Source organism: Cinclus cinclus, chromosome 15 (assembly GCF_963662255.1).
Source record: "Cinclus cinclus chromosome 15, bCinCin1.1, whole genome shotgun sequence".
In the NCBI taxonomy this organism is placed as follows: domain Eukaryota; kingdom Metazoa; phylum Chordata; class Aves; order Passeriformes; family Cinclidae; genus Cinclus; species Cinclus cinclus.
In genome coordinates, this window is record NC_085060.1 from 13,255,994 (window position 1) to 13,281,912 (window position 25,919).

A 25,919-nucleotide genomic window follows, 5' to 3' on the forward strand; every position below is an offset into this window, starting at 1 on the left:
TGGTTTCTCTGCTAGCTGTAGGATGGGGCTTGTTTGTGTGGCATGGTGTTCACTTAGTGTGTGGTGCAGCAAGGAGAGAATCCTGTGAAGGAATTCATACTGAGCTCTTTCTTTACATAAAAAATGGTCTTTGTGAAAACTGCTTGAATGCCTCTGTTAAAAAAGAAAACAAAAACAAACCACAAACAACTCTCCTTTTAGGACTGACAATATGATTGGACCACTGCTGCTGCAGACCTGACATAAAAGGGAAACATTAAATCTCTAGGCTGTTTAAAACCTATTTGCCTTTCCATAGCAGGAGACAAAAATCAGCATATGTTTAAGGAGCCAGGCATTAAACTTTTGAGACATTAATCCTTTCTAGTATTTTAGAGGACATCATTATGGTGTTGAAAATTGCTGTGTGAAGGAAATCTTCGAGGTTTCTGAGTGACCAGTGTGAGAGGGAGGATTCCCTCAAGAGCCAAATACAGCACTATTGATTTCTTTACAAGCTTTATGAAGGAGACTTTGAACAGCAGCCAGAGTGTGCTTATTAAGTATACATGTAAGTGTTGTGTCCCTGTCTATGAGCATTGCTGTAGTGAGGTGAAAGGAAATTTTCACTCTTTGCAATGTCAAACCAAATGATTTCAAACCTGTTTTCTTTATCTGTTCTGTATTCTTTAAACTATATTTTTTTGTTTTACTTGTTCTAGTTTGGAAGCAAACCAGTGAGAGATTCCAAGTCAGAGCTACAATTTAATAGGAAAATTAAAATAAATGCAATAGTACAAAACGACCTGACACCCTGTCAGTCAGGGTGTTGGTAGCAGTCCCATTAAATGGTGGCTGTAGTCTTCTTGGAGTGATAGATGTGGGTCTGTTGAAACAGTAATGCTGTGGAAGTGTGTGGGTTTCCTCTGAAGGTTGAGTAGTGGTGTAGAAGGGTCTGGTCTTCCTCTGGGACTCCTGTGGAAAAAGACTGGTGTTCCAAACCTCAGATTATATCCAGGTAGGAATTCTTGGCTCCTCCCCCTGGGTGGAGCATCTCACAATGGGATGGTATCACTTGATCAGTCATGTGGTGAGACTCAGTGGTCACTAACAGGAGATATCCCCCTGGAGGGAGGTTGGGTCATGGAAGAGAGAAGGAACACTGCTCCACCTTGTTTTAACAGATGGTAATAGAATACATACTTTTGGTTACATCTCACATTGTAACCTAAGACATTACTTTTCAGTCATTACTGTTCATGTAGCAGTTCTTCGTTTCAGATTTAGTGAAGGAGCAGTTAAAATTTATATCAAAAACTTGTTCTCCATTATTTTTTCCTATACCCCAGTCTGTAATTTGATGTACAGAATTTGCAGCCTTCACAACCAAGGTAACTTAATGCAAATGAGTAAACACAGGTGTCTCTTGGTGTCCTGAAGACACCCAGCTGGAGTTAACAGGCAATTAAGATTAAGTGTAGACAGGAGCCAGAGTTAGACTTTGTCTGTATTGCAAAAGGGAAATTTGTAACCAAAAAAAAGAAAAAAAGTAAGGAAAAAGCCATCTAAAGCAGAGGTTGTAGGAAACACTGGTAGGGTGAAGTGATCTCAAAAGGTCCTATTCAATTATATTATGTGATTATAATAAATGTATTTCTTTTTTAAAAAGGATCTTCGGTTTTGAATACTGTAGAGATGACCAACCAGTCTATAGAAATTAAAACTGCATGTGTATGATTTTATTGAAACCCTAAGGAAGTGGCAGAAATATGACTGTAGTTTAATCCTAAAATGATAAGCCAGTCGTTCTTGTAAACTGGATTGTGGATTTTGAATGTGACTTTAGTATCTCTAGGCCTTCTTCCAGAGTGATGCTTTAATGCCAATCTTAAAATAATTTTTGTAATTCTATTTTATTCTAGAAAGAGTTTTGAAAGGATAATTTCTCAGTGGTAAATTCTCAGCTGGTCAGTTGTACTTCTCTTCCAGTTCTTCACTGAATTATTCCACTTCAGCCAGTTAAGGACTGGTATTTGTTTGGAATTAATAAAAGTGTGTTTGTAGGAAACATCTGTTTTGCTGGGTTGTTGCTTTGGTGATCTTTTTAGGCAAAGAAAAATAAACATAAAGGGGAAGCAATAGGTGAAAAGAAGTATAGGTTTCACCCAGTGATTTTGGTCTGATGTTTGCATAAATAAAATGAGTGTTAAGTGCATCTTCAGCTTACTAAATGCTAAATTCTGTGTTCCTTATTTCTAGTTCTAGCTTCTTTAGGGACCTGGATCTTTTCTGCCCTCTGTAAAAGAGATTACTGTTGTTTTTTTTGGTTTTTTTAAACAATGGGCTGTTTTCAGAACTTGCACAATAAGCGTAGCTTGACTGAATTCTGCGTTATTTGGGAATATGTTACAAAATATATCTAATTAATTACTTACTTCCTCCTTTTTTTCCTCTTAATTTGCATACATGGTTCCCAAATGCTTTGTAATAATTGGAAGAATCAGTTATATTGGGTATGTTTTTTTTATATTTTGTCTCTTCAAAACCTTGAATTAAAATGACAAAATTTCCTATGAATACATAAACATTTTTCAAAATACAAGTCTATGAACATAACTCTTTTTGCAGCTGCAAGTTAACTTGTGTTGCTTTTTCTTACAGCTTATGGCTAGAGAGGAAATTCATGGTGGTATGTGGTGAAAAAGGGCAGATGAAGAAGAATTAAAGCACTGACAGCACCAGTGTTTCTTGGTGGCAAGCCTCATTTCTTGCAAAGGAGTGCATTTTCCTTCCAGGAAGATGATAGCAGCCTCAGGGACACAGACAGGAAGTGACAGCTCAGGAGACAATCCATCAGTTCCTTTATGCCCGGGTCTGCAGTGCTCCAGAACCTTTGGTCTGGCCTTCAGAACAGCAGGACGTGCTTGGATAAGCAGCTTAATCTGCCCCTGGTTCCCAGAACTGTCAGGTTTTTTCTTAATTACTTTTAATTAAGTTACTTTTATCTTAATTTGTTTTATTTGTCCTATTTTAAAGCGATGATTTTGATGTGTTTAAAAAACACAATCGACTGAAGTTTAGAGGCTTTTATTGATACTGTAATTATTGTGATAATAGATATAGGACTGAGGAAAAGCTTTTCTGTGATAGCTTTAACACTGTATATATTTTGTTTAACCATTGTGTTTACTTCTAGTATATCCCAGCATATAGTAGAGAAATCAGGAAATATTAGTATGAGGCAAGGCAGGGTTTCTTAGCTGGAAACAAGAGTCATTTTTTTGTTCAATATAAAGAGGATAGCAAATGTGTCCTAAGGCTGTGATTCAGTTTTCTTTGAAGAGATTATGGACCAGCCTTTTTAATTTAAACAAGATTTGGCTTTATCAACAAGTGATACTTTATCCTAAGTTTTAGTCCAGGTTACAGGTACCACAGGAACATGTTATGGTGCTGGTGAATGTTCCAGTTGAGGATCTGGAGTCTAAAGCTCTTAGTAAAGCCTTTGTTTTGAAGTTGTTAGAATTATGAAATACTGATGTGCTTCAGGCTGTAATGCATTCTTAGATAATTGTCTCCTTTGTTCTGAATATTCTTAGGAGAAAATAATATTAAAAGTAGCGACTTGACAAGGGGTATCTTGCTGTCTAAGCAGGAGTAGGAACTGTGTGATTGGAATCTGGATGAAAAAGCTTAGCTTTCTCTGACCCCAAATATTTACACTGTTATCATCTAAAGGCCACTAGATGAATGATTAGGTAACCACGTATTGGTTTGTTTTGATGAGATCATCACAGATTAAAGCAAATATCATTCAAAGTGTGACATAGGTAGTTTGAGCAACATATTAGGGAGATAAGGCTTCTTTTTGTTTCTTTTTTTTTCCCTTCTGTTTAGATTTATTTTTTTCAGACTAGAGCTATTAATAATTGTTTCAGTGTACTATTCAGTGTTATGATATATTGCTGTTGGCTGTAGTATATTTTTAGGATGGATTTTTTGATCCTATTTAGCAGTTTCACACATCATTCCATGCAGTTTGTTTGCTGGTAACTTAAACTGATGTTTCAGGAGTAGTTGCCTGAGGCCATTAGGATTTCAGTGGAGTGGTGAAGGAAAACAATGGTGGTAACCACACTGGACACCTTATAGATTCCAGGGACTGGGATGTCTTTCATCTCAATATTTGCAGTCTAAGAAGTCCTTGTTTGCTGTCTCCTTGCCCTGATGTCAGCGTTGACAGTCCCAGTCACAGATGATGAGTTTTACTGAAGGGGTTGTACCCCAGCCACATCCTTTGCAGCCATTTGAACCATGTCAGTGTTCACCAGGAACAAGTCCTGTGCCACAAATTGGAAACCTGCAGAGGGTAGTGGGACTCATGTTTCTGGTGGCACTTCCTCAGGGTTTTAGACTGATGTGGTGAGGGTTTGTGTGTATTCAGATGGCCAAGTAATTAGTGTACAGATTTAATGGTTTGTATTGTAATACTTTGTTGGTTAGTGAAATACCAACTTAAATTATCAGGAATAAAACGTATGCCTTAGCTTTTTATAGATTGTGTTACTATTTAGTTGGTAAAAGTTGGCTGTAGTTAAGCTATTAGTTACTTACTGTCTTGTATTTTTAAAGACTAAAAATTTATGTTGTAAGATCCTATAAAATGAGAAATTTTGAACTGTGACAAGAAAAAAGATGTTGGTTAATCAAGGCAGAGTAGAGCAGGGTTTTTCTATGGTGATTTTGCTTTTGTAGGAAACCAATACAAAACATCCTGCTCACGGGGAAAAGTAACAAAAGTGAATATGCATGTGAGAATCTTCTTGTGAACCCATGTGTCACTGACAGAGGGAGATACAAATCAATCTAAATTCAGTGTAAATTAAGTTTTTGTAAGAAATTTGAATTAGGAAATTTTTAAAAATTCAGCCTCTTTATTCTTTTACCTCAGATACGTTTTTAATTGTCAAGTTTTGTTTAAGTACTGATTTTAGAATGGGGAATGAAGTAACCCACTGCTAGTGAAGGGCTGGTACAGATAGTAGTTAGAGAAAAAGGAAAAGTAACTTCACTGACCTCTAATTCCCAAGGTGTGATAGCTAATGCTAATGCACTCATAGAAATACCTGAGTCATGTATTAATAATTAATCCTGAACTGTGAGAAGTCTAGAAATCTTTCACCTAAGACAGTAAAAGGGAAGAAGGTGAATATGGGTTTGCTGATTAAACAAACTAAGTCTGCAGAAGGGGACACTAATCTAGAATGTCCCAATGAATGTGTATCAATGTACATGTACATTACATATATATATAATGTACAATACATTAGATTGTAGAGGATGGAAGCTGTTCAGTTTGCTACATGTCTTCCATCCCTGGGTAGAACTGGGAAGCTGGGGGGGTTGGAACCAGGGCCAGGTAGCTCTTTGTGTTCCAGAGTCTGGTTTATGTAACACAGAAACTACTTTTACTGTCGTATTTCTTATTACTCTGCCAGCAGTATTGCTTTGAATTATGACTATCCTTAGTACTAGATTAACCCAGGTCACATTAAGCCCTGAACCTGTCTGACAGCTTCATCGAGGCAGCAGTGATTTTTCTGCTCAGATATTAAATACATTCAACTTGCTCCTGTTTAGCAATTAGAATGTAACATCTTTTGGTATCAATTTTTTTTCCAGATTTAGCGGTCTGAACTTGTGAAACCACGGATATGATTTTTATTTTTTTATTCCCTTTTAGAAGGCAAGTGATGGTTTTTAAGTGATAGCTGTTCTATGCTGACTTGATAGTTTGTACAGAAAGAAATGCTGACTCGAAGCTGCATGATGGAGCTGCTAAATTATTGCTTTCTGACAAATGATAGTTATTGTTTTGAACTTACTTAAAAATTAATTTTAGAGTTGGTTGATGAAATCTTGTGCATCTTCTAAGTTGTCCATCTGCTTGGATCTTCCTTGCCTTATTGTGAGGGAAAAAGGATGATTTTCACAAGTCCAGTAAAGTACACTTAAACTTACCACCCTGAGGTAAGTGCACTTCACTATATTTTAGCTTTTTAAAGATACCTTTTAATCTCTTCTGCTCTGGAGAGTACTTTGATAGACCTAACAGAGTGAGTTTTTATTTCAGTGCAGAGTTATTAAAGCCTATCCCTATCTCTTTTGTTCCTTTTGATTTTAAATTCATTCCAGTTTTGGATGAATCCAGTTTCCATGAATTTTTCACATTGCTCTTAATATTGCCAGTAGAAATTAAAATATAACCTCTTCAAGTTTTCATTTTGAAATAGTACAATAAACCAACCAATTTATGATCTGGTTAAGTAATTATGACTGAAATGCTTGAAAAAGAAGGATTTGTTTCCAGTCTGCTTCAAGGAGATACTAAATCAAACAGCCTGCTCAAGGACAGACAAGCTGCTGTTCTGAAAGGTAAATGAAATATGTGCTACAGGTCCAGGGCTTTTAGGGGCAGTGTGCTCAGCTGTCTTCTGCCAGACATCCCTAAATGTTCCCATTGATCCTGCTAGTGCTACTGTGATGTTATATCTGGAATGGCTGGAACTGTGTGACTTGCTCTGTTCTTCTCCGATACCTTTTGAATTGTCGTTTATCTCCTTAGGTTTTTGATCAAAAAATATGATCTTTGTTAGGTGTGCTTCTGTCTCAGCAGGGCTAGGACTGCTAGATGAAAAGCCTTTCATGATGAGTTTTGACTGCACTGTCTGCCTCAGTGTACTGACTGAAAATTACTGTCAAAATTAAAATACTTTTGAGGGGAGCTCTTATGTGTAGTATTTTGTAGAGATTTGGAGTTGTCTGGAATTGCAATGCTAGAGCAAGAAAAGTGTTTTCCTTTTGTACTGGTTTCAATCTAGCAGTACAGTTAAATGTAAAATAGGAAACCAGCAATGTTTGATGGTTTGTGCACTTCTTCCCACGTCTTTAAACTGGTGCACTTACCCATTGCTGAAGTCCAGATAGGCAAACTGTAAAATAGGTTTCTTGAATAAAACCAATTCTATATTAATCTAAAAAAAAAAAAAATCAAAACCTCCAGATTGTGTCTCCAGATTAATGTGATAATTGCAGCACATAAAATGCTTGAAATGTCAGAAATTATTTGCAGCCCAGCCCGGTGTTAGTTCAGACCAGCCATGAGTTCAGTGTCCCTATGCTCCTGTCCCATGGAAGGAATAGTTAATTAGTGCTGTATTGGACACTGGAGTCCCCAGACTCTCCAGCACTGCTGATCCATCATGTGTGGTGTGGCCTTTGTCTCTGGGCTTATGCAAGGCAGTGCTGGCCATGCAGTTCTTCATGCCAGAAACATTTCCTAAGGGGATGGATAATTGTACTTACAGTCTTGCAGAGCAGTTGTGAAGTATAGTGACAGAATTTCTGATTTTTCATTTTCATCTGGGTCCTCAAGGTTGAAGTGAACTTCTGTGGAATAACCAGTGTTACGAAATTCTCTGCAATTTACTGCCTGAGAACAGTTGTAGAATCTTCTGGTGCTGTGCTTCTGAAAGGCTCAGCCATCCTGACTCTCAGTGTTTTCACCATCTAGGACTTCTTATCTCTGAATTTTCTCAGTGCCACACACGATTTTGTACTTTCTCTTGTACCCATTAGCCTGCAGTCTTTTACAGATATTAATCCCTGTGTGGAAGATGCTCCATAATTTCTTTTTTTCTTTGAGTGGTGGAAGGGAAAGGCAGTGATCAGAACTATGCTCATAATCCAGGCCATGAGACAATGTTAATTTTTCCCATCCAAGTCAGCTAATTTTGTCTATTTTGGGCTAATTCTTTTGTTCTTTCATTTGTAAGGTAAACATATAATAGGTGATAGAACTGACAGAAGAAGGGGGGACATTGAAGTTGTTTCCTAGTGTTTCTTCAGAATTGAAAGTTGAGTTACTTTTTCTCTTGGGCAAGGAGAATCCCCTTCATTGTGCTTTACCATACACAGTGACTGTCTGCTGGAGCTCTGCAGTGCCAGCTGGGCTGGGGAGACTCTGAGCCCCAGTGCCTCAAAACTCAGAGTTCTGCAGGAGAGCAGAGGCTGGGAGCTCTGCACAGCCCTGCTGCTGATTTAACTCAAGATTCTTTGGTTTGTGGAACAGAGCTGTTCTCTCCTGCAAGGCAAAGAATTGGATTTCCAGTATGACAGTGAAAAGTAGTAGGATTATGGGATCAGTGTGGGAACACTTGTGTTGGAGCTTATGAGCTTGTCTGCTGTGAACTGTATATTTAAGACTGCTGATACTCTGAGGTCAGTAATGATACTTTTTATACTGATCTTTGGAAATCAGATACAGGTGTGTTCTTTAAAATTTCCCTTTAGGAGGTTGAGATTTGTTGATCATGGCAAGTATCTACGTATGTGGAGTTAAAGTGTTGATAATAAGCTGCTAAAGCTGAAGCATTTGAAGATGTCTTCCATGTTCCTAAACTTTTAGCATAAAAATTCTGGTTATGATCTCTCTCTGCTGTCATGAAAAATGGAAGTCAAGCTTATTTTCTGAAGGATCCCTTTAACAGGGATTTTCATGCTTAAAGATGTTAAGCATTTGGTTTTCTCCTCATCAGGTTCTGAAGCTGTTTCTTTTTGGTAGAGTTGAAATAATGATCTGTGAATTGTGTTCTCTTCTTTGCCTGTCACCATGGTAGTGCAGTGATTTAAATAGGCATGCATGTCCATCTTAGTCCTTGTAACAGTACCATCCTTTTTAAATGTCAGCTGTTCTAATCCTCAGTGCTGAGATTCACACAGTACTCAGACTCAGATTGTAGCTTCTGCTCTACCATGTAGTAGTTGGAGCACTCTGCAGTGTGTTTTGAAAAAGAAGGTTCTAATAGTCTAATATTATTAAGACTTATAGTTTATTTTGTGTATACAGAGAAAAAGATCAATTTATACGTTTATTTTTGTTTGTTTTTTTTTTTTTTTTTAAGATGTAGGAGATAAAAAGATACAGAATTCTCCCTTGGAAGAGCAGAATTTGTTTCATGAATTTATTAACCATGCTATGTCTCCTGTCGGGTTTCTGAATTTAAATAAATGATAAAATAATCAAATCTAAAACTCTAGATGGACTGGTCATACTCTAGATATCATATCTCTGTTTGCTAGCATACACCATAAAGTGTTTAAAAAGTTTGACCATGCACACAGGTTGCATGTGAAAAAATACTTACCACAGGAGAGCTGTACAAGGTATTTATGGTCTCCAGAGAAGGGAAAATGTAGTCTGCAATTCAAGGAACTTTACTTAGTAAACAAAGTTTATTCTAAAATATGCAACAATGGAATAATGAAGCATACTAAGTGTTAGACACTTTTCCCAGAAGCTGTATGGGTCTTACATGCAACATGATACACAGAGCTCTTGTAACATTTTTCTGGCATGTACTTTTTTCCTTCTTTGTTTCCCTTAGCACAGAAAAAACATCCATTAGTGATTCTAATAATGCACCTGTTCTCTTCCTCCTTAACCTGCCCTAATGAGTTGAAGTTACTTGCTGTTTAAATGCAAGACTTCAGAGAAACAGATTGGATTTTAACAGCATTCAGTAAGAAAATGTTTTGAGGTACATTCCATTAAATTTAATTGTTGCCTCTCTTACTTTGCTTTTGTTAGTATTGTATGACTTGGGAAAAGCAGTTTGAGTGTGTGTTGTGATCTAAGCTGTTGTTGAGACTCAAATGGAACATACAGATATCTGTATATTAAGAACTTGACCTGGAAATAAAATATTTGGAATTTGTACATTTATTTGTATAGTAATGACAGGAAGCCCCTTGTCTATGAAGGGGCTCAGTAGGATGATCCAGATTTCAACACTTCTTCTATTGCTACAAGTACATGGTCTGGTAGTGATTCATTTCAGTATCCATTGGAGGCCTCTTCCTAACCCTGCAATGCTTCAAAGAAACACATTTTGTGAATTGTCCAACCTGGCATCCACAAAAGAGACATGCTCTCCAAATGTTCTCACTCGATTCAGTGATAATTTGTTTTGTTGGTTGTCAGTGAAATAAGGCATTGTGACTTTATTTTAGGAACAGCAGTAAAAACTGTGATCCATATTTTATTGAAATACTGAACAGTAAACCAAAGTCTCTTCTTTGCAGTAGTGAACATCATAAATAAAAAATAATTTTTATAATTGAACATTAATGTAGTAATCTCCTCATATCTAGAGCAAGACTTGCTAATATGAAGTTTTTAAAATTACTGTGTAAGGTTTTGGCACTGGCGAAGGGAAGGACTGTGGTGATGCTGCAAATGCTGATAGCACAGCAAGGACCTCACCGTGATTGAGGGAACTGCTCTAGAAGAGGATTGGTGATGAAGTAATCTGGTTCTTGAGAGAACTTTTTAAATGCCATTCTGGCTAGAATTTGACTGGTTTCATAGGCGCTGGCAGAAGCTGAATCCTCAGTGCTGCTCATACTGCTTAAATCTTTTTCTGTTGGTAATGGTAGACCTTTTGATTTGTTACAGACCTTTTGATTTGTTAAAGACTTTAAGTCTTTTCCAGCTCTGCTGCGAAACACATCTGGCAAGAGATGATTTGTGACACACAGAACAGAGTAGGAAAGAATTAGAAAATGGATTCTAAAAGAGGTCACTGTCATTAATTTGAATTTGTTTCTAACATTTCAGATTTTTCTTCTTGCCTGTCCCCCATGTCAGACTGCAATGATTCTCTTCAGGTAATACCTCTAACTTACTGTATTTGTCTACTTGTACAATGCATTTTAGAAGTTAATCACCCCTTAATTTATAAAATACTAAGGGAAATACCAAGTAGTAAAGGCATATTGGTTGAATTGAAAAATGACACCTTGAAAAGGGTCAGGGCTTAAATAAGGGTGTTGGGCCCCTTATCCTTGCTTCTTGTGTGTTGGTGGGTTTGGCCTTGCTTATGAACAGGAATTAGCTCAGTAACAGTGGATTAATGCAGATTAATGTATGAGCTACTATAATTTCTGTCATGGGCCTTGAACCTTTTTATCATCCTCAGTAGAAATCAGTAACTGAGCCTTGCTGGAAGCTGTGCAGGCACTCTGGGTCTGATTTCAAAATTATGGATATGTGAACTTAAACAGGCAAAGAAAATTCTCTGGCCTGTTGAGTATTTCTCAGATCTGTGCACTCTTTTCTAAAATACTGCATATTGTTACTAACTTCAGGAACCACAAGAGTCTCTGATGTGCAGGAGGCTCTAATGGGCTGCAGCAGCAGAGCCCAGTGTGCACCTGAGGGTGCAGCAAAAGACTTGTGGGGAGGGTCAGGGACTTCTTGGGCAGTGGTACTTGGGAATGGCTGCAGTTGCCACTATGACATTAAACTCTGCTCTTCCTTGTCTTGGTCTAGGCAAAAATGATGCTGGGGGAATGCCTTATACAGGCTTTCTGCAGCTTTTCCCTGCTGTTCCTTGTTTCTGCAGGGATTATGCTGAACAAAGACCCTGTATCAGCATCTCTGTCTTGGAGAGTTTGAAAAGTATGTCTGCAGTCCAGGAGATCTCTGCTATACACCAGTTGTGGAGCAGAGGCAATAATATTTTGTTGTTTTTCAGTGGTCGTATCCATTTTCTAACACCCTGACAGTGTACAAATGATATTTGAAAATCTGTTTTAAAACTGTAATACCTTTTCCTCCCTCAAGTTACTTTCAAATTCCTAGGAGTTTGACAGACAGTAGTGGGAGACACGTTATTCTTTACTTGGTGTCTGATGTAAAATAGACTGAAACAGTTCTGATACTAATTTTCTGTTCCTGCAATCCAACAGTAGTTCAGAAAAAAGATGGCTGAAAGCTATACAAATTATAGTGTATAATATTGCTTTCCTGCCTTGTGCTTTGCTTAGGACTTGCTGTTGTATTTTGATAAATGTAATTCTTTTATTTAAGGGACTTCTTTCAAATTCTTAAAGCTTTATTTAGAAGCTGTTCATGCACAGCATTAAAGAGGAGTAAAACCCTTTATCAAAGATGCTATTTTAAGCTCTGGAAGACAAATGAACAGCAGAATTCCAACTGTTTAGCAGCTTACATCATGAACAGGATTATGGGCAGTCCAGGCTTTCTAGGAATCCAAAGCTCATTATAGAAAGCAGTCCTACTTTAGGAAATTCTTTGAGTATATTTAAAGATAGGTTTTTGTCCAGTTTTATTGCATTTAATGGTGACTTAATTCAAATTCAAGCCCAAACAATTTTAAGTGTCTTGCTGTCTTTTATTGAAGAGATACTACATGAAAATATTGCATTTTATTTTTATCTGTGAAAATAATATCCCATCTCTTTTCTAAGGTTGCAGATGCATATGCTGAATGGGGCTCTCTTAGCATTGCTGTTTCCTGTTGTTAATACACGCCTGGTGAGTGTACTGTGGTTTTCTTCCTCCTCCTTTTATATTTATTTCTGAAAGATTATTTTTGGGGACATGTCAGATGTTTGTTTTGCTTGTTCTTTTAAAGTTCATTTTACCAGGCTGTAGACTCCTGGTCACTGCAGTGGAGCCAGAATAGCAATCTTGGATTTTTGAATGTTTATAACGCAGTGTGAAAAGACAGCAGTGTTGTATTGAGTGCTGTAGTGAGTATTGAGTGTTGAATGGAACCACTAGAATGGTGGCTCCATTCTAGCCACTAATGGAGGGCAAACTTGATGGCTTTGAAAGAGGCTTTCACAGGTTAACCTTGTGGCCTGTGGTCAAAATTCAGTTTCAGACCTTTGAAACTCTGTAAATGTAAGATTCCTCAGGCCCAGAAAATGCCCAATGTTATAGTTGGTTGTCATTCCCTCTCCCCCAAGATTAGGCACAGCAGATTTTTTTTTTCCCATGAAAGTTTTCAAATCTGCTGTAAAACTTTAGTATCTTGGACAAAAAAAACCCCAAACTAGCCTGTTGGTGTTCCTAGTGAAATTCTTAAACCCACTGAGAGTTAGAGATAAGAAAAGCTATTTTGAGTGTGAGTAGAATGAATTATTTCTAAGATATATTACAAGAGGTGTTATCCCTGCATATGTAAAGGGGGTGTATATGTATATGCACATATGACTAGATACTTTTATTTTTTTGTATGATTTATCTGCAAAAATCTGTTGTTGCAGCTATTTTAATGTCTGTTTTAAGACAGATATGAGTACTTTATATTTAATCAAACTATGTCAATAATAAAGGGTGAATTAATATTATTAACAAAATGGTTGTGGGCTTCAGACTCCATTTGAGATTTTTTTGGTGGATATCCACTTGCAAGTCTTGGCTGTCAAATTAAGATGAAGTATAATCTTATGCTAATGTGCAGTTTGCAATTACATTTTATTAAAACTTGGTACTGTTGAAGAGGCAACAAATTAATAAAACAAGTGTTCTTTTTCTGTTAAGAAAAACTTTTTGTTTTGTATTTAAAACCGTCTAGTTTTTAAGTAAATATAACCTTAGGCATGACAAAATTGGTCTGGGTAACCTATGAAGGAAAAAATGTTGAAGCATTTTATAAATCATTAGCTTGTATTTTCTCTGCCTTTATCACAGATGTCATTCATATTAGGGCAGTGGTGATTAAACAAGATACTGACTACTTATAAAATTGTTCTTGCAGTTTGGAACAGAGTAGCCAAAAGATAATGTCTAAGAGTAAATATTTTTTGGAGTAATTACAGCTTAAGATATTTTTTGCCTAACAGCTGCTTGCCAGGCTTTTCACTTTTCCATGTTTCTTCTGGCACAGGATAATGTGGGTGATGTTGTACAGCACTGCCTTGATCCAGATTCTCTCGTGGCAGACACACATGCTGCTCCACAGCTCTCACTGTGGTTTTAACACCAGCATTGTCCTGAAAGCAGGAAATGTCTCCTAAAACCTAGTAGGAATTAAACAAAAAAAAAAAAAAAAACCCCTCAATTTTTTCCTAAGCTGGTTGCTCTGGTTTTGTCATACCTAAGTGAAAAACTTTTGATTCAGTCATTCAGAATGAGAGACAATCATTGCTTCAGCAGATGATGGATGTTTTAGTGGCTATCAGGATTTGGGTGGTTAGTATTCATTTGTTCAAAGAACACCTGTTCCATTTTGTGGCACAGTCTGTTAGGGTCATGTGCTTTTGGTACTAATTACATGACTTAATGAAATGCTAGTATCTTTTTGTAAATATGCTTCAGTGTTAAGCTATCCTGAAGTGGAAACTTCTGGCATAATTTCATGCCAGTTTCTATTTTCTTGTAATGTATCTGTTCATTTTTTGTCCTTTATTTTTTTAGAACCTCAGTAATTTCAAATTTTTTTTAAAACAATGTATTGCCAGTGAAAAAGGAGAGTTGAGATATTCACTAAAATGACAGTAGAAAGTTTCTACCTTCTGTTATTTTAATCTTTCAGTCAAACAATGCTAAACAATGCAGTTAAAAATTCTGTTGGACTATAACAGGCAGCTGGGATGGTGTTCAAAAAAACAGAGCCTGAAAGGTGAGGTCAGTCTATTCTCTTCTTTCCAAGAAAATATTTTCTGCTTTGCCATGAAGGTGAGGTGCCAACAATTAACAGACTTAAGCAGCAGATGCACCCACTTGTATTTGTTTGGCAACTAAATATTACAGCTATTTGCTACATTATTTACCATGTGCTGATGGAATGAAATTCTGCCCTTTGGGATAGGCATTGGATAAAGATGAAACTGTTCCTTGATCAGTGTTTTTGTGAGCTCTTCTTACCTTTTCAGAAATAAAGGAGAAGAAGATGCTGAGGGAATTGGCTTGTTAGGCTCCCAAAAGGGAGCCAGCAAGGTATAAGAGGATATGCAGGAATAGAAAGATTTATTTTTCTCTGTATTTATATTCTATTATTTCTCTGTATCTATATTTAGTGTAGGTCTTGATAACCTGGCTGTTCATGTAAATTCATTTAACTGCCACAGACTCCAACTGTTTGGAAAGTAACTGGATTTTTTTGAGCTTTCATGTTGCATTTATCAAATTATAAAGAAAAGTCTTTCCACTGGTTTAGAAGTGGGGATGTTTTGCAAGCTGATGTCCTGAAAATGTTGATATAGATAAAGTAAAAAGCAGGACTTGTCCCAAAAGTGTTGAATACATGGGTGTCAGCTCACATGGCTGAGATGGTGCAGTTTTAATGTTTCTAGAAGCTGCTATATTCTGTTCTTAGAACTGTATGGCCTGAGAGGTCCGTCCACGTTTTAGATCTGTTAGGAGCAGAATCATATTCTGAGCAAGACTTTGTGAGTGCATTCCATGTATGCTACAATCATTGGCTGCTGTACTGTTGATTGTTAGAGTAATAATTCACTGCACTAAATAGTTTTCCTGTAATGGCTGTGCCTGCAGAGTGGAATGGAATAGGTTGTGGTAGCACACTGTCATCTCTAAACTATCTTAATCTAACTGACACAAGGGAGAACAACAGGAACAGTGGGGAAGTGTTGAGAGATTGTGCTTGGGTGGTTGGTAGGTGATAAAGCCCAAGTTTGTGCTTGTTTGGGCACTTCTACATGCTGTGTGCATTAAAATGGTATGAGTGTGTAATTTACTGATAACATCTAAGAAGGTGGCTGGTACTGTAGAACATTTGGTGTTTATTAGGCTGTGTTCTAGATGTACTACAGGAAAGACCAGAATCTGAGAATTGATTTCATACTATTCCTTTTCTGCTATGCTCTGCAGTCTTTGTATAGAATGATGGAGTAGGTGCTCTTGCACAGTGCAGTGCTTGAGCCAGGGTTTAAATAATTAACAGAGAGTGGTGTGCTACTGTCAGAAATCAGAGCAAAGTGTTAACCTGTGAGCCCACTGAAAACAAATTGCTGTGTCTTGAGTGTTTAATCTAAATTAGTATTATGTCCATACTCTTTTGGGGTAAACTCAAAATACCTGACTTCTGGCCTCTATTCTACTGCTGCCTTGAAGAGATTTTTCTAAAGCTGAGTTCAGTGCATGGAAAGATCTAATTGTTCTATTTGGGCAGTAGGTGGTTTAAGTCAGAACGTGAAGTCTTACTTGTTTTCACAAAGAGGTTCTTTTAAATCCTTAATTGATGGGTGATCCTGTGTGCCTGTCTTCATTTCCAGTTTCTCCTTGCATGTGGAAGGTGCTTATGCTGAGTGAGTCTTTTATTGATAAAGCTGTTTAAAGACAAGGCACAAGGTGAAGGTGAGTTAGTTGCTCAGTACAGCTTGCTTTTCCTGTTTGTTGTAGCCTGGCTGTACAACTTCAGTGCTTGGTTGTACAGCAGCTCTGCAGCTCTACAGCAGGAAATGCACTTGCAGAATCAGCCAGGCTTCAGAACAAGCAATCTTTTAAAATGGGGAAAGGATGTTTTGTTTAACACACAAAAAAATACTGTCAACACTACTGCAGCATAACAACTGTTACTCTGTTCTCAGGAGTGTCCCAGCACTGTGTTTGTGTAACAGATCCTCACAACTCCAACGGCTTTGGAAGCCCTTCTGACACCACAGATAAATGGGGAATGCTCCTTGGCAGGAGCAAGTGCCTCATGTTGCAGTGTTTCTATCAGGAGCAATTGTTTCTGAAGTGGGAAAGGTACAGCTTTTTCTCCAGTTAGGAACACTGCTTTAGCCCCATCCCAGATACTTTTAATTCCCTCACATTGCTCTCTGTGTTGTTCAACAAAGGACAACAGGAAAGGTACAGGTTTAGGAAACCTCACAATTTTCATGAAGTTCCTGCTTTGGCATACTGTTACCTTGCTTGTGTTTGTTTTGATACAGAATACTTGCAATGAAATAACCCAACAGAATGTATGGGAGGATTGTTTTAGCTTTGTCCTCACACGAGCTGGCTGACCACCTTGGAGGTTGCCATCAGGACACAGACACTGTCCAGTGGGGGAATGACAGGACTAGCATAATTCAGTTGTTGGTTTTAGAATCTTCTACATTCAAAGTAGGATATAAGAACTGTAGTTGAATTTAAAAGATCACTGTTATTTATCAGCTGTTTGACTACTGTTTAGGAAGAAAATCAAACTCTATTTCATCCTCTCTTCTGTTGATGCAGAAATTTCTGTAGTGTTTCAATTTCAAGGCTGTGACTTTAGTGTCTCAGAAGAGTCATAGAAAAGGAAGGCTTTTCTCACCACTCCCTGCTTCCCAACACACAAACCACAGTGGGAGGTCTGAATTCTGGCTGTAAAATGACAGAATGAGTCTGCATTTGAACCAAGGCTTTTCATTATTCTCATGAGATTTTACACTTGTGGTATTGTCCAGTTTTCAATTCAGAAAAATAATGCGGCAGTGTAGCTTTTCAGCTCTGTAAGTCAGCAAAAAGCTGGATTCTGAATTTTTGAGTGTTTTCTATTACTGTTCAGTTTTAAATGTGCTGCTTTAGTGTAATAAATAGATAGAGATAGATATAGGCTAAGGTATTTACAGATGGGAGTAACTTTCAAATAAGGTGCCTCCCCTTTTCTAGCTGTTAAAGAGCTAGAAATAATTGGTTCTGGATTAGGAGGCTCAAATGCAGAGTTATGGTTGGAGATATTTTTAGTATTATTTTAGGTGTCTGACTTATTAGAAGAGAAGTTACACTAATTCAAATAAAGACACAAATGACTAATTTGTAATTTCCCAAAAGTTGGTGGCAGTTGAGAAATACCTGATTCACTATTAACTGGTAACTTGTTTACACATAATTCTGCAGCTTGTCTTTAAAACCAATAATTGACTGGTCATTTTCTATTTTAATTTATATTTGATCAAGCTTAGCAGTTCTGTACATGCATGCATGTTGCTATAAATCAGGTATTTTGATTTTTTTGCACAGGTCTCCTCAGTAATTACTTGTATATATGTATTTATATACTTTTATATATAAAACACCTCATCTATAGAGGTCTCTCAAAGTGGCTAGTGTATTTTTCTAAAAAGACTTCTATGCTGTGGGGGTGTGCATAGTTTCTGATTTAATTATTTGAGTGGTTTGCATTATCATTGGTAATTCATGCTAGCAAAGAAAGGGAAAGAGCAATCTTATGTTACTCATTCTTTGGTTTGCTTCTGGCTAATTTTGGGAATTACCTACTGGAAGTGTTGTGTTTGTGTGGATGCAGTGTTTACAGTTAGATGCAATGTGTACAATGTGTGCACTTTCAAGGCACTGACCATTAATGTTTGCTATTATACAAAGGTGATAAAATAACTGAATTGAAGGCATTGTCATGGGTTAGAAAAACAGTTGTTCCTAGGAACTTGGTTTTTAGTGAGGAAAATACTTACAAATATTTTCCTTATTCCACAGCTTCCATTTGAAACAGAGATTTATTACATCCAGCATGTGATGCTCTATGTTGTGCCCATCTATCTGCTGCAGAAAGGAGGTGGGTAAGCAGTTTACTCTGTATGGATTGAACTGGTCCTGTGGAGTGAAAACACTGTGTTTACTGGGTGTAGTCAGTTTTATTCTTACCCCTTTTTTTACCGATTTTCTCTGGTTTTAATTAATAATTCCTGATGTTCTAGTGTTCTAATGTGTAACCCAGGAGTTTTAACCCAGCTAATGGGTTGTGTCAGGTACTAAACAAAAATTTTAAAAATGGCCTTTTGCCTGAAGGGGTATTTAAAATGTAGTTGCACAGTGTGCATTGTTATCTTGGGCAGCATCTCTGCCATCTTGAAATATTCTCAGTTGTTGTTGGGATGTATTTTTAAGATTTTTGCCTTCTTAGATGTCTCTTGAGAAGTACTGGAACTCAATTGAGTTCCAATTGCTCAAAATGAGCCATTAGCAAAAAAAAATATATATTAGTTGTCTAGTTAGATAAATCCCAGAACTTCTGAAGCTACAGTGAAATACAGTGACACATATCACAAAATGAACTAGATTGCTTGTTATCCCTTCTAACAGTAGGCTTGCCATTGTGCATTCATTTATGCCATAATAGTTCAGTGTGTCTGAGAATCCTAAATTGATTCCCTGGCCAGTGATTTTTTTCCAGTCTGGATCTGCAAAGGGGAATGCACTAGACATTCAGCTGGTGTGATGCTCTGCCCCCCTCTAGTGCTGACATGCCTTCTGCTGCATTTTCTAGCAGAGCTTGACTATTCCATCCAGGAAATAAAATGTGATCATTTGTGATCCACATTTCAGTAGCCTTTAATGAAAGCCCTGAGGATGTGATGTCTATCAGGATTACTTGAGAGACAGGAGTACTGAGAGACATTGTAAAAGATTGTTTATTGCTTTATGGCATTTTAAGCCTCATGGAAGGGTGAGACATTAAAGGTTTTAGATTCAGTGCCATAACTTCAGAAGCTGATCTAATTCTCAGTTACAATGCCTTCTATTAGTTTTTTAGCCAATCATATACTTCTACAAAGTTTGCTGGAGTCTTCTTACACCAATCATTAATTGCTTTGTCTTTCATGGCTTTACCACAATGCATCATTTTTCAACCAATCATATAGCACTTTATAAATTTACATTGATATATCTTAAACTTCTAACTTTATAACAGGTTCTATTGCTAAACTTTAAAATCTTTTACTATCTTACTTAACATATGGCTTTGCTTACATAATACGTGTTTCTGTTTGCTGAAAACATATTTCTACTTTAATTACAAATTTATATTCTTGTTTCATGTCTGTTTCACTTCAGTGCTCTAATTCTCCAAAGCCTTCTCCAAGGTCTTAGGTCAAACATTGTATCCATCTCTATTTCTGAGGCTGTATGCTCAAGGCCTTGGGAGCTTTCTGTGCCTGCATTTCCCACATCATCAAGCAATGGGATACAGTCAGGCTCTTCCATCCTGCTGAATCCATTGTGTTTGATACCAGCGGTCACTTACTTCACCCTATTTCACTATAACCTTTGTGTTGCAGTGACCTGATTGCACTGTGACCTGCTGAGTGAAATTAAGAGAAATTATTCAAAGGAAAAATGAAGTCTCATACTTCAAAAGATGATTCTGTTTCTTTCTTTTATCATGTTTAATTTTAATCCACCCTTGATATCCTAAAATTCTGGCAAATAATGCCAAAGTGCAGGGTAGTTGTAGGAGTCACTAACTCATAATCTTTGCAAGAGGAGGGTGAGGAGCGGGAGGCAGAAAACATAAACAGCTGTGGAGTGAACTGTAGGTAATGACAAACAAAGCTCTTGATGTCAGTAAATCACTTGGTGGCCTTGGAGTTCCATCTGAGGTCACCTTAAGACAAGTACATCCTTTGCTTTAAAAAGGCTTGGTCCTGTATGACGCTTGGTGTGTTCTTTTAACTTTTGATTGTCTGGTTTGGCTTTTTGATTATTTTGAAGTAGAGGTTCTCAGGGTTCTTCAGGACCTGGGACTGACAAGAACTGGGTTTGCAGTTTGAAGGGTTTGATGTTGGACAGTCGTCACCCTGATTCAGTATTCTGAATGCCTTCCTTGTATTAATGTACAGGTATTTGCTGCCATCTAATGTTGATGTGAGGGCAGTAAAATTGCTAGAAGAACTTTGTTGGCTAAACCTGTCAGCTGAGATTGCTCTGGGCTGTTCTAATTAATATCTGCTCCATTTCTTATGCACTTGGCTCCTCATCACCTGACTAGCTTTAATTAGCAAAACATCCATGAACTCCTGCCACAGGTGACCTAATGTATCATTTTTGTTGGAAAAACTATGCAATCTAAAAATATTTGTTAATGTTGTTGTTTCCCTAGTACCTCTGTTTATGCACTTTCTGAGTAGATCACACAGGCCTTTGTCCTGAGTTCTGTATCTTGTGAAAATTACTTTTTCATTGCTGACATTGATCAGCATGAAGCTTGACTGAACATGTGAAGCAGAGTGGATTTGAGGCTCAGGCTATAGAGAACTGCACCCTCAAGTTTGCTTGCAATACTCTAATCAAGGATTGCACCAGCCATGCACACACATCCAACTCCCTGCTGAAGTGTTTCCCTTTTGAAAGGAAACTGGTGACAGTAAGCAAGAGCTGTGATAATTTATTTTCTGTCTTTTCCTGCTATTTATTACAGTGGTGCAGACTGGTCATGCTGCACTGGCAACCTCTATGTCCCTCCTGACCCTGTAAGTGTGAGGGTTTTACCACATCAGCTTTAGAGACTGATGATGATGATTCTTTCTGGCTGTGTTCTGTTTGTTTGGTCAGGTTTTCCAATGGATTTGACAAGATCAGGTGTATTATTTCAGAACACCCAATCATACTGAAATTTAATTAAGGTGGAATTGTTATTTCCTTAATGCAGTGATCAAACGACATTCTAAATTACATTGTTCCACCACAGATGTGAAATAAGGGTGAATTTGTAGCAGCTCCCTAGCAGCACAGCTCAGGAAATGATCTGCCCTGTGTTTTGATATCTCTAGTCTTATTTTAGTCAGTAACTCCAGTAGGTAGAAAAGGCTGCTGTCGTTGAGGCGTTCAGGATTCTGTGGCCGCAGGCAGCGATGCTGAGCGTCCGTCTGTCCTGCCGGGCCGGGACTGGGACCGGGACCGGGGCCGGGGCGGGCTTGGCGCTCCCCTGGCGGCGATGGCCTCGAGGCGCGAGCAGCGCTGCTGAGCGGGTTGGCAGCTAAAGAAATGAGCTGCTGGCAGGGAATAGAAGCAGAATTTTCTTCCTAGGCAAGTGCTGTATCTTTATAAGCAATGAAGAGCCAGTGTCTGGCTCAAATCCTAAAGCCCTTTTCTTTGTTGATCTAAGTGTCTTCAAAAGTGGTGTCAGAGGAGAAGCTCTGGGCATTATCACACAGTCAGTTGAAGTTGTTGATTTATTTTCCTTTTCTCCCTTCTCATGGAGAGTGCCTCTGTTGTGCTCTGTTGGGCAGAAGCAGCCCAGTGCAGGCAGCTCCTGCAGAGCAAGGCAGCTTTCCTGACCTCAGGACTACCTGCACTTATTGGGAGATGCAGCACACAGATACCAAGTACAGATGAAAGGATCGTTTTCCCTTTGGTTGTAAATTAGGAAAGTGCAATTAAAACACTAAACTTGTGTTTTCCATTGGCTGTTAGGACTTGCTGGCTAGAGTGGGGGATTACCATATTTAAAGACCTTTTTTTGGCTGTTGCACCCTATGCTAGCCACTTTCCCACTTTGTGACACTTACCTATCTTTACCTGATTCTTTCCTTAGCTTTTTAAAGGAGTTATCAAGCAGTCTTTATTGTGTACCTTTAGTAGTAATCCAGGAGAAATACCACTTTATATTTAGATATACTTAGGTAGTCATAAATCTAGTCCACTCAGTCTTCATTGAAATACTTGATAATGTGTGATACAGCTCTTTTGCTGAAACTGAATTACTTAGAGACCTGTCGACTCTTGTGTGTTATTTCCCTGCTCTGCTTCTAGCAATCCAATGTTCCAGATTTCTCTACCTGCTGAATGCCATGTATTACACATAGATGTGTGGTTTGCTGTTGAGCTGTGCTTGTGTCATGGCACCTTGAGCAGCAGGGCAGCTCTGTGTGCTCTTACTCTGGCTGCAGGCTCAGGCTGCAGCCTCTCTTGTAGCTTGAATATTTGAGGATAATCTTGTTTGATAATTGAAGAGAGAGGAAGAGGAGGAGATGTCTCTCTGTCCTGTGGCCCTCTGAATTTTATGCACTGGGCAGTTAAAATTAGTTTGAAAAATTAAATATCTCTTCAGGAGACTGAGAAATATAGAAGGGCAGGTGCCAGTATATGGAAGAACTGCTACTGTATGAAGGTAGAGGAAGAGCTACTGCTGCTGCTCTGTGGGATATAAACATTTATTCCTGTGAGAAGCAAGTACTGTAAGAGCTCTGTCTGAGCTGGTTCTGATGAGAGCAGCTGGCATTGAGGGGAAACAGAAACCTCCTGGCATAAGGTACTAGTTTGAAACCTACACATGGAATCAGAACAGCTGTAGGGGAAACACGGATTTCAGGATCATCCCCTTGAAAATATTTTTTTTCCTATTTTCCCCTGGAAAGGAAGTTTAATCTCTAGGCTAGCTCAATAGGCCACTCAACTGGAATTAACCCTCTAATTAAGGGAAATAAAAGGAAAATAAATTTGCCCTCACATTTTTGTAATCTTGAAAATGAGGGTATTGTAATAGTTGCTCTGAGTTTTGGACTAAGCAAGTCTACTTGTAATTTTAAGACAATTGAATGAGAGTGTGCAGCACTGGAAAACTCATAAAGCTCTATCAAAAGCAGTGGGAATGAAAGCAATACATTAAAGAGATTATTTTAAACCCTACTAAATTAAAAATTCATACTATATTTAGATTATAATTCTCCAATTCAAACAGAGTCATTTTTCTCCTGCATTAAATTTTCACTTTCTATTAAGTTGTGTTCAAATTTTCATAAGCCTGTGTATTGAGAATTTTGAATAAAAATAATAGGTTCATAAGAACATTTGAACTAGCACATTGTGGGGAGGGAGCAGTATTAAAAAAATGACATCTCTTTGTTGATCTTTTAATTTTTTAAGCCATGCTTCCATTTCCTAGATGGCAAAATGGACAACTTGGCATATTCAAGGACAACAAAATCTTTCTTGTTTAGAAACAGAAGAACCACCCCAAACTCTTCAGTCTTTATGGAATCCTTTGTATCAATGCTGTTGAAGTAATGAAGTTTAATTTAAACAGAGGTATCCCCTGCCATGTTTTTCAACACAGGAGCAAACATGCAGCCTACCTAGATGGCCCCAGCATGGAATGGTCTCAGCTGTCTTGGGTGTGTTTTTGAGAATGAGATCAGTGTCAGATTGGCACTTGGACTAAATTTCTGTAAGTGCTTAATGTATAAGAACTGCCCATGATCCTTCATAAATAGTGAAATTCTCTGCTCCCACCTATTGAAATTGATTTCCTATGCAAGCAGCAAGTAGCTTTTGCCAAAGCCAACACAGGCCCTTCAAACAGCCACTCAGCTGGCTCTCAGTTTTCCTGTTTGTGTTTTTTTTTTTTTTTTTTTAACAGACCATACTATGGAAAACAGGCCACACTGCTCCATTAAACTGCAATCTGTTGAATAGCAGGGCTCAAAAGTGATAAAAATCTATAGTGGGTATTTATCTAATGAGAAATGTGCAGGATATATCCCAGGTATGAATTTAATATTAGTTTCCCAAAGCACACTGTGGAATCTAGAGTGTTCCAAAATGTTTTTGTGTGGAGGTCAGTGTTTCCTTTTTGTGCTTTGATGTTCAAATAGTGCTACTGCTGAAAAACACACCGTTATTTTCTGGATTGCAAAGTCTAATAAGAAGGGATATTTTTAGTACAAAGCAAGACCAAAAATCTGCAGAGAGCAAAAGTTGCTGATGCTTTTTTTTTTTAAATTTTGCAACAAAGTGAGGATGTAGCAGAGTGAAATCCCTTGCTGGGGGAACCTGAACAACTCTGCTAAGGGACCTCTGAAATACCATTCCCTGATTAGACTGAAGCTGGACATGAGAAGCCTGGGTTCAAAGCCATGAATCTGTGTTGTCATCTTGTGCAATTTCCTTAGACTTTTAATGCCTGTTGTCTCCCTCCAGTCTCATTGTATAGCTGCAGCTTACAGGTCTTGCCTATCTAGGTATTTATACCCTACCTGTACTGTAAGTCACCTTGATATGGAGGTGTCTGTATTTCAGCTTTCCTGGGTGCTCATATCTTTACATCCTCACCAGACTTTGTCAAATACTTTTGAAATAACACAGGCAACTGCCAACAGAAACCTAATTTGGTTTAACACTGCTCAGCCAGTTCCCAGGGGCTGCTTTGATACCTTATTTAAATTTAATGTTGTGTTTTGTATTTAGGTTAAACATGCACCTAAAACTGCAAGGACAATATAAATAAATTTTGCAACTCAAGCAGTGTTTTCTTTACAGCAGAGGAGGGAGGACTGAGAGTTTCTGTGAAGTTTGACCAGGTCACCTTAAGTTGGTGCAGCCAAAAATAGAGCCATGATCTCCTGCACTCTGGCACCAAGGCTCATTCTTCCTCCTCCTCTTCTCTCTGTAGTGAAAAAGCATATTCAGGGTGGTGTCACCTAGCTGATGTTTTCAGGCCATGGAGTTTAACAACTGTCATTGCTATCAAAGTCAAGGCTTCTGTACTGTTTTCTAAATAGGATGCCAGCTCTTAGCTCACACTTGCCAAGTGCATCCCAAGAATTACTGTTGGGAATTTTTTCCCTTTACCTGCAGAACTTAAAGTAATTCCTGGAGAGTTCTCTTTTACCTTTGGTTTTACTCGCTGTTCAGTACTTCTGGCCTTCACTTTCCCACTGCATTAAGAAACCTTACAAGTTGCCCTGTGCTTTCCAAGTAGCTCCTGTGCCCAAATTTATCATGGGCTCTCCAAGTCCCAGCCTGCTCACTGAACCACGGTGTGCAGAGGTACCTGGAGTAATGACACTGCTGCTGGTTCCTCATTAGAACCAGGAGGGGTGTGTGGGGTGCAGATAATGCTGCTGGCATTCACACACACACACACACACACACACACACACACACAGAGTCTTACCCTGTGCAAGCAGCAGCACAGCACTTGTGTTCTTGGGAGTGGACACTGCCTGGATGTGCAGTTTTAGACAACAGTGTGTAGGTGATTTTGAATCTGCAGCATTCACAAAATGCTATTTAATTGAACTTATTTCAGGTAGGTACTGCAAAATCAGTTTGAACTGGCATGACGGATACAAGTTATGGAAGGAAGCTCTACGGAAAATAATTCTGAAAGAGTCACAGAGCTTGAAGAAGCATTGCTCTAGAGATCTTAAACCTGAGCTGTGGTGCAGCATTAAACAGTGATGTGGTCACAGCTGTTACTTGTATTTACCTCCACAGGACTCCATACACAGCATTTTCATAGCAGCTATGGTCTGATGGGTGCTGTGGTAGCTACTCTGAATGTGGAGGTATTTAAGTTCCCAGTAGCTTTGTACAGTGTATGCTGAAGTCT

At 38.2% G+C, this 25,919-nt stretch overlaps 1 protein-coding gene across 1 annotated transcript in view; it reads left to right on the forward strand.

The window, feature by feature from the left end:
- TMEM164 (transmembrane protein 164) overlaps positions 1–25,919 on the forward strand; it is a 35,170-nt gene that overhangs the window by 2,041 nt on the left and 7,210 nt on the right. Inside the window, exons 3-5 of the mRNA XM_062502839.1 lie at positions 10,658–10,707; positions 12,313–12,379; positions 18,284–18,362. Of these exons, the coding sequence (XP_062358823.1) occupies positions 10,658–10,707; positions 12,313–12,379; positions 18,284–18,362 (196 nt within the window). The remainder of the gene's footprint in view (positions 1–10,657; positions 10,708–12,312; positions 12,380–18,283; positions 18,363–25,919) is intronic.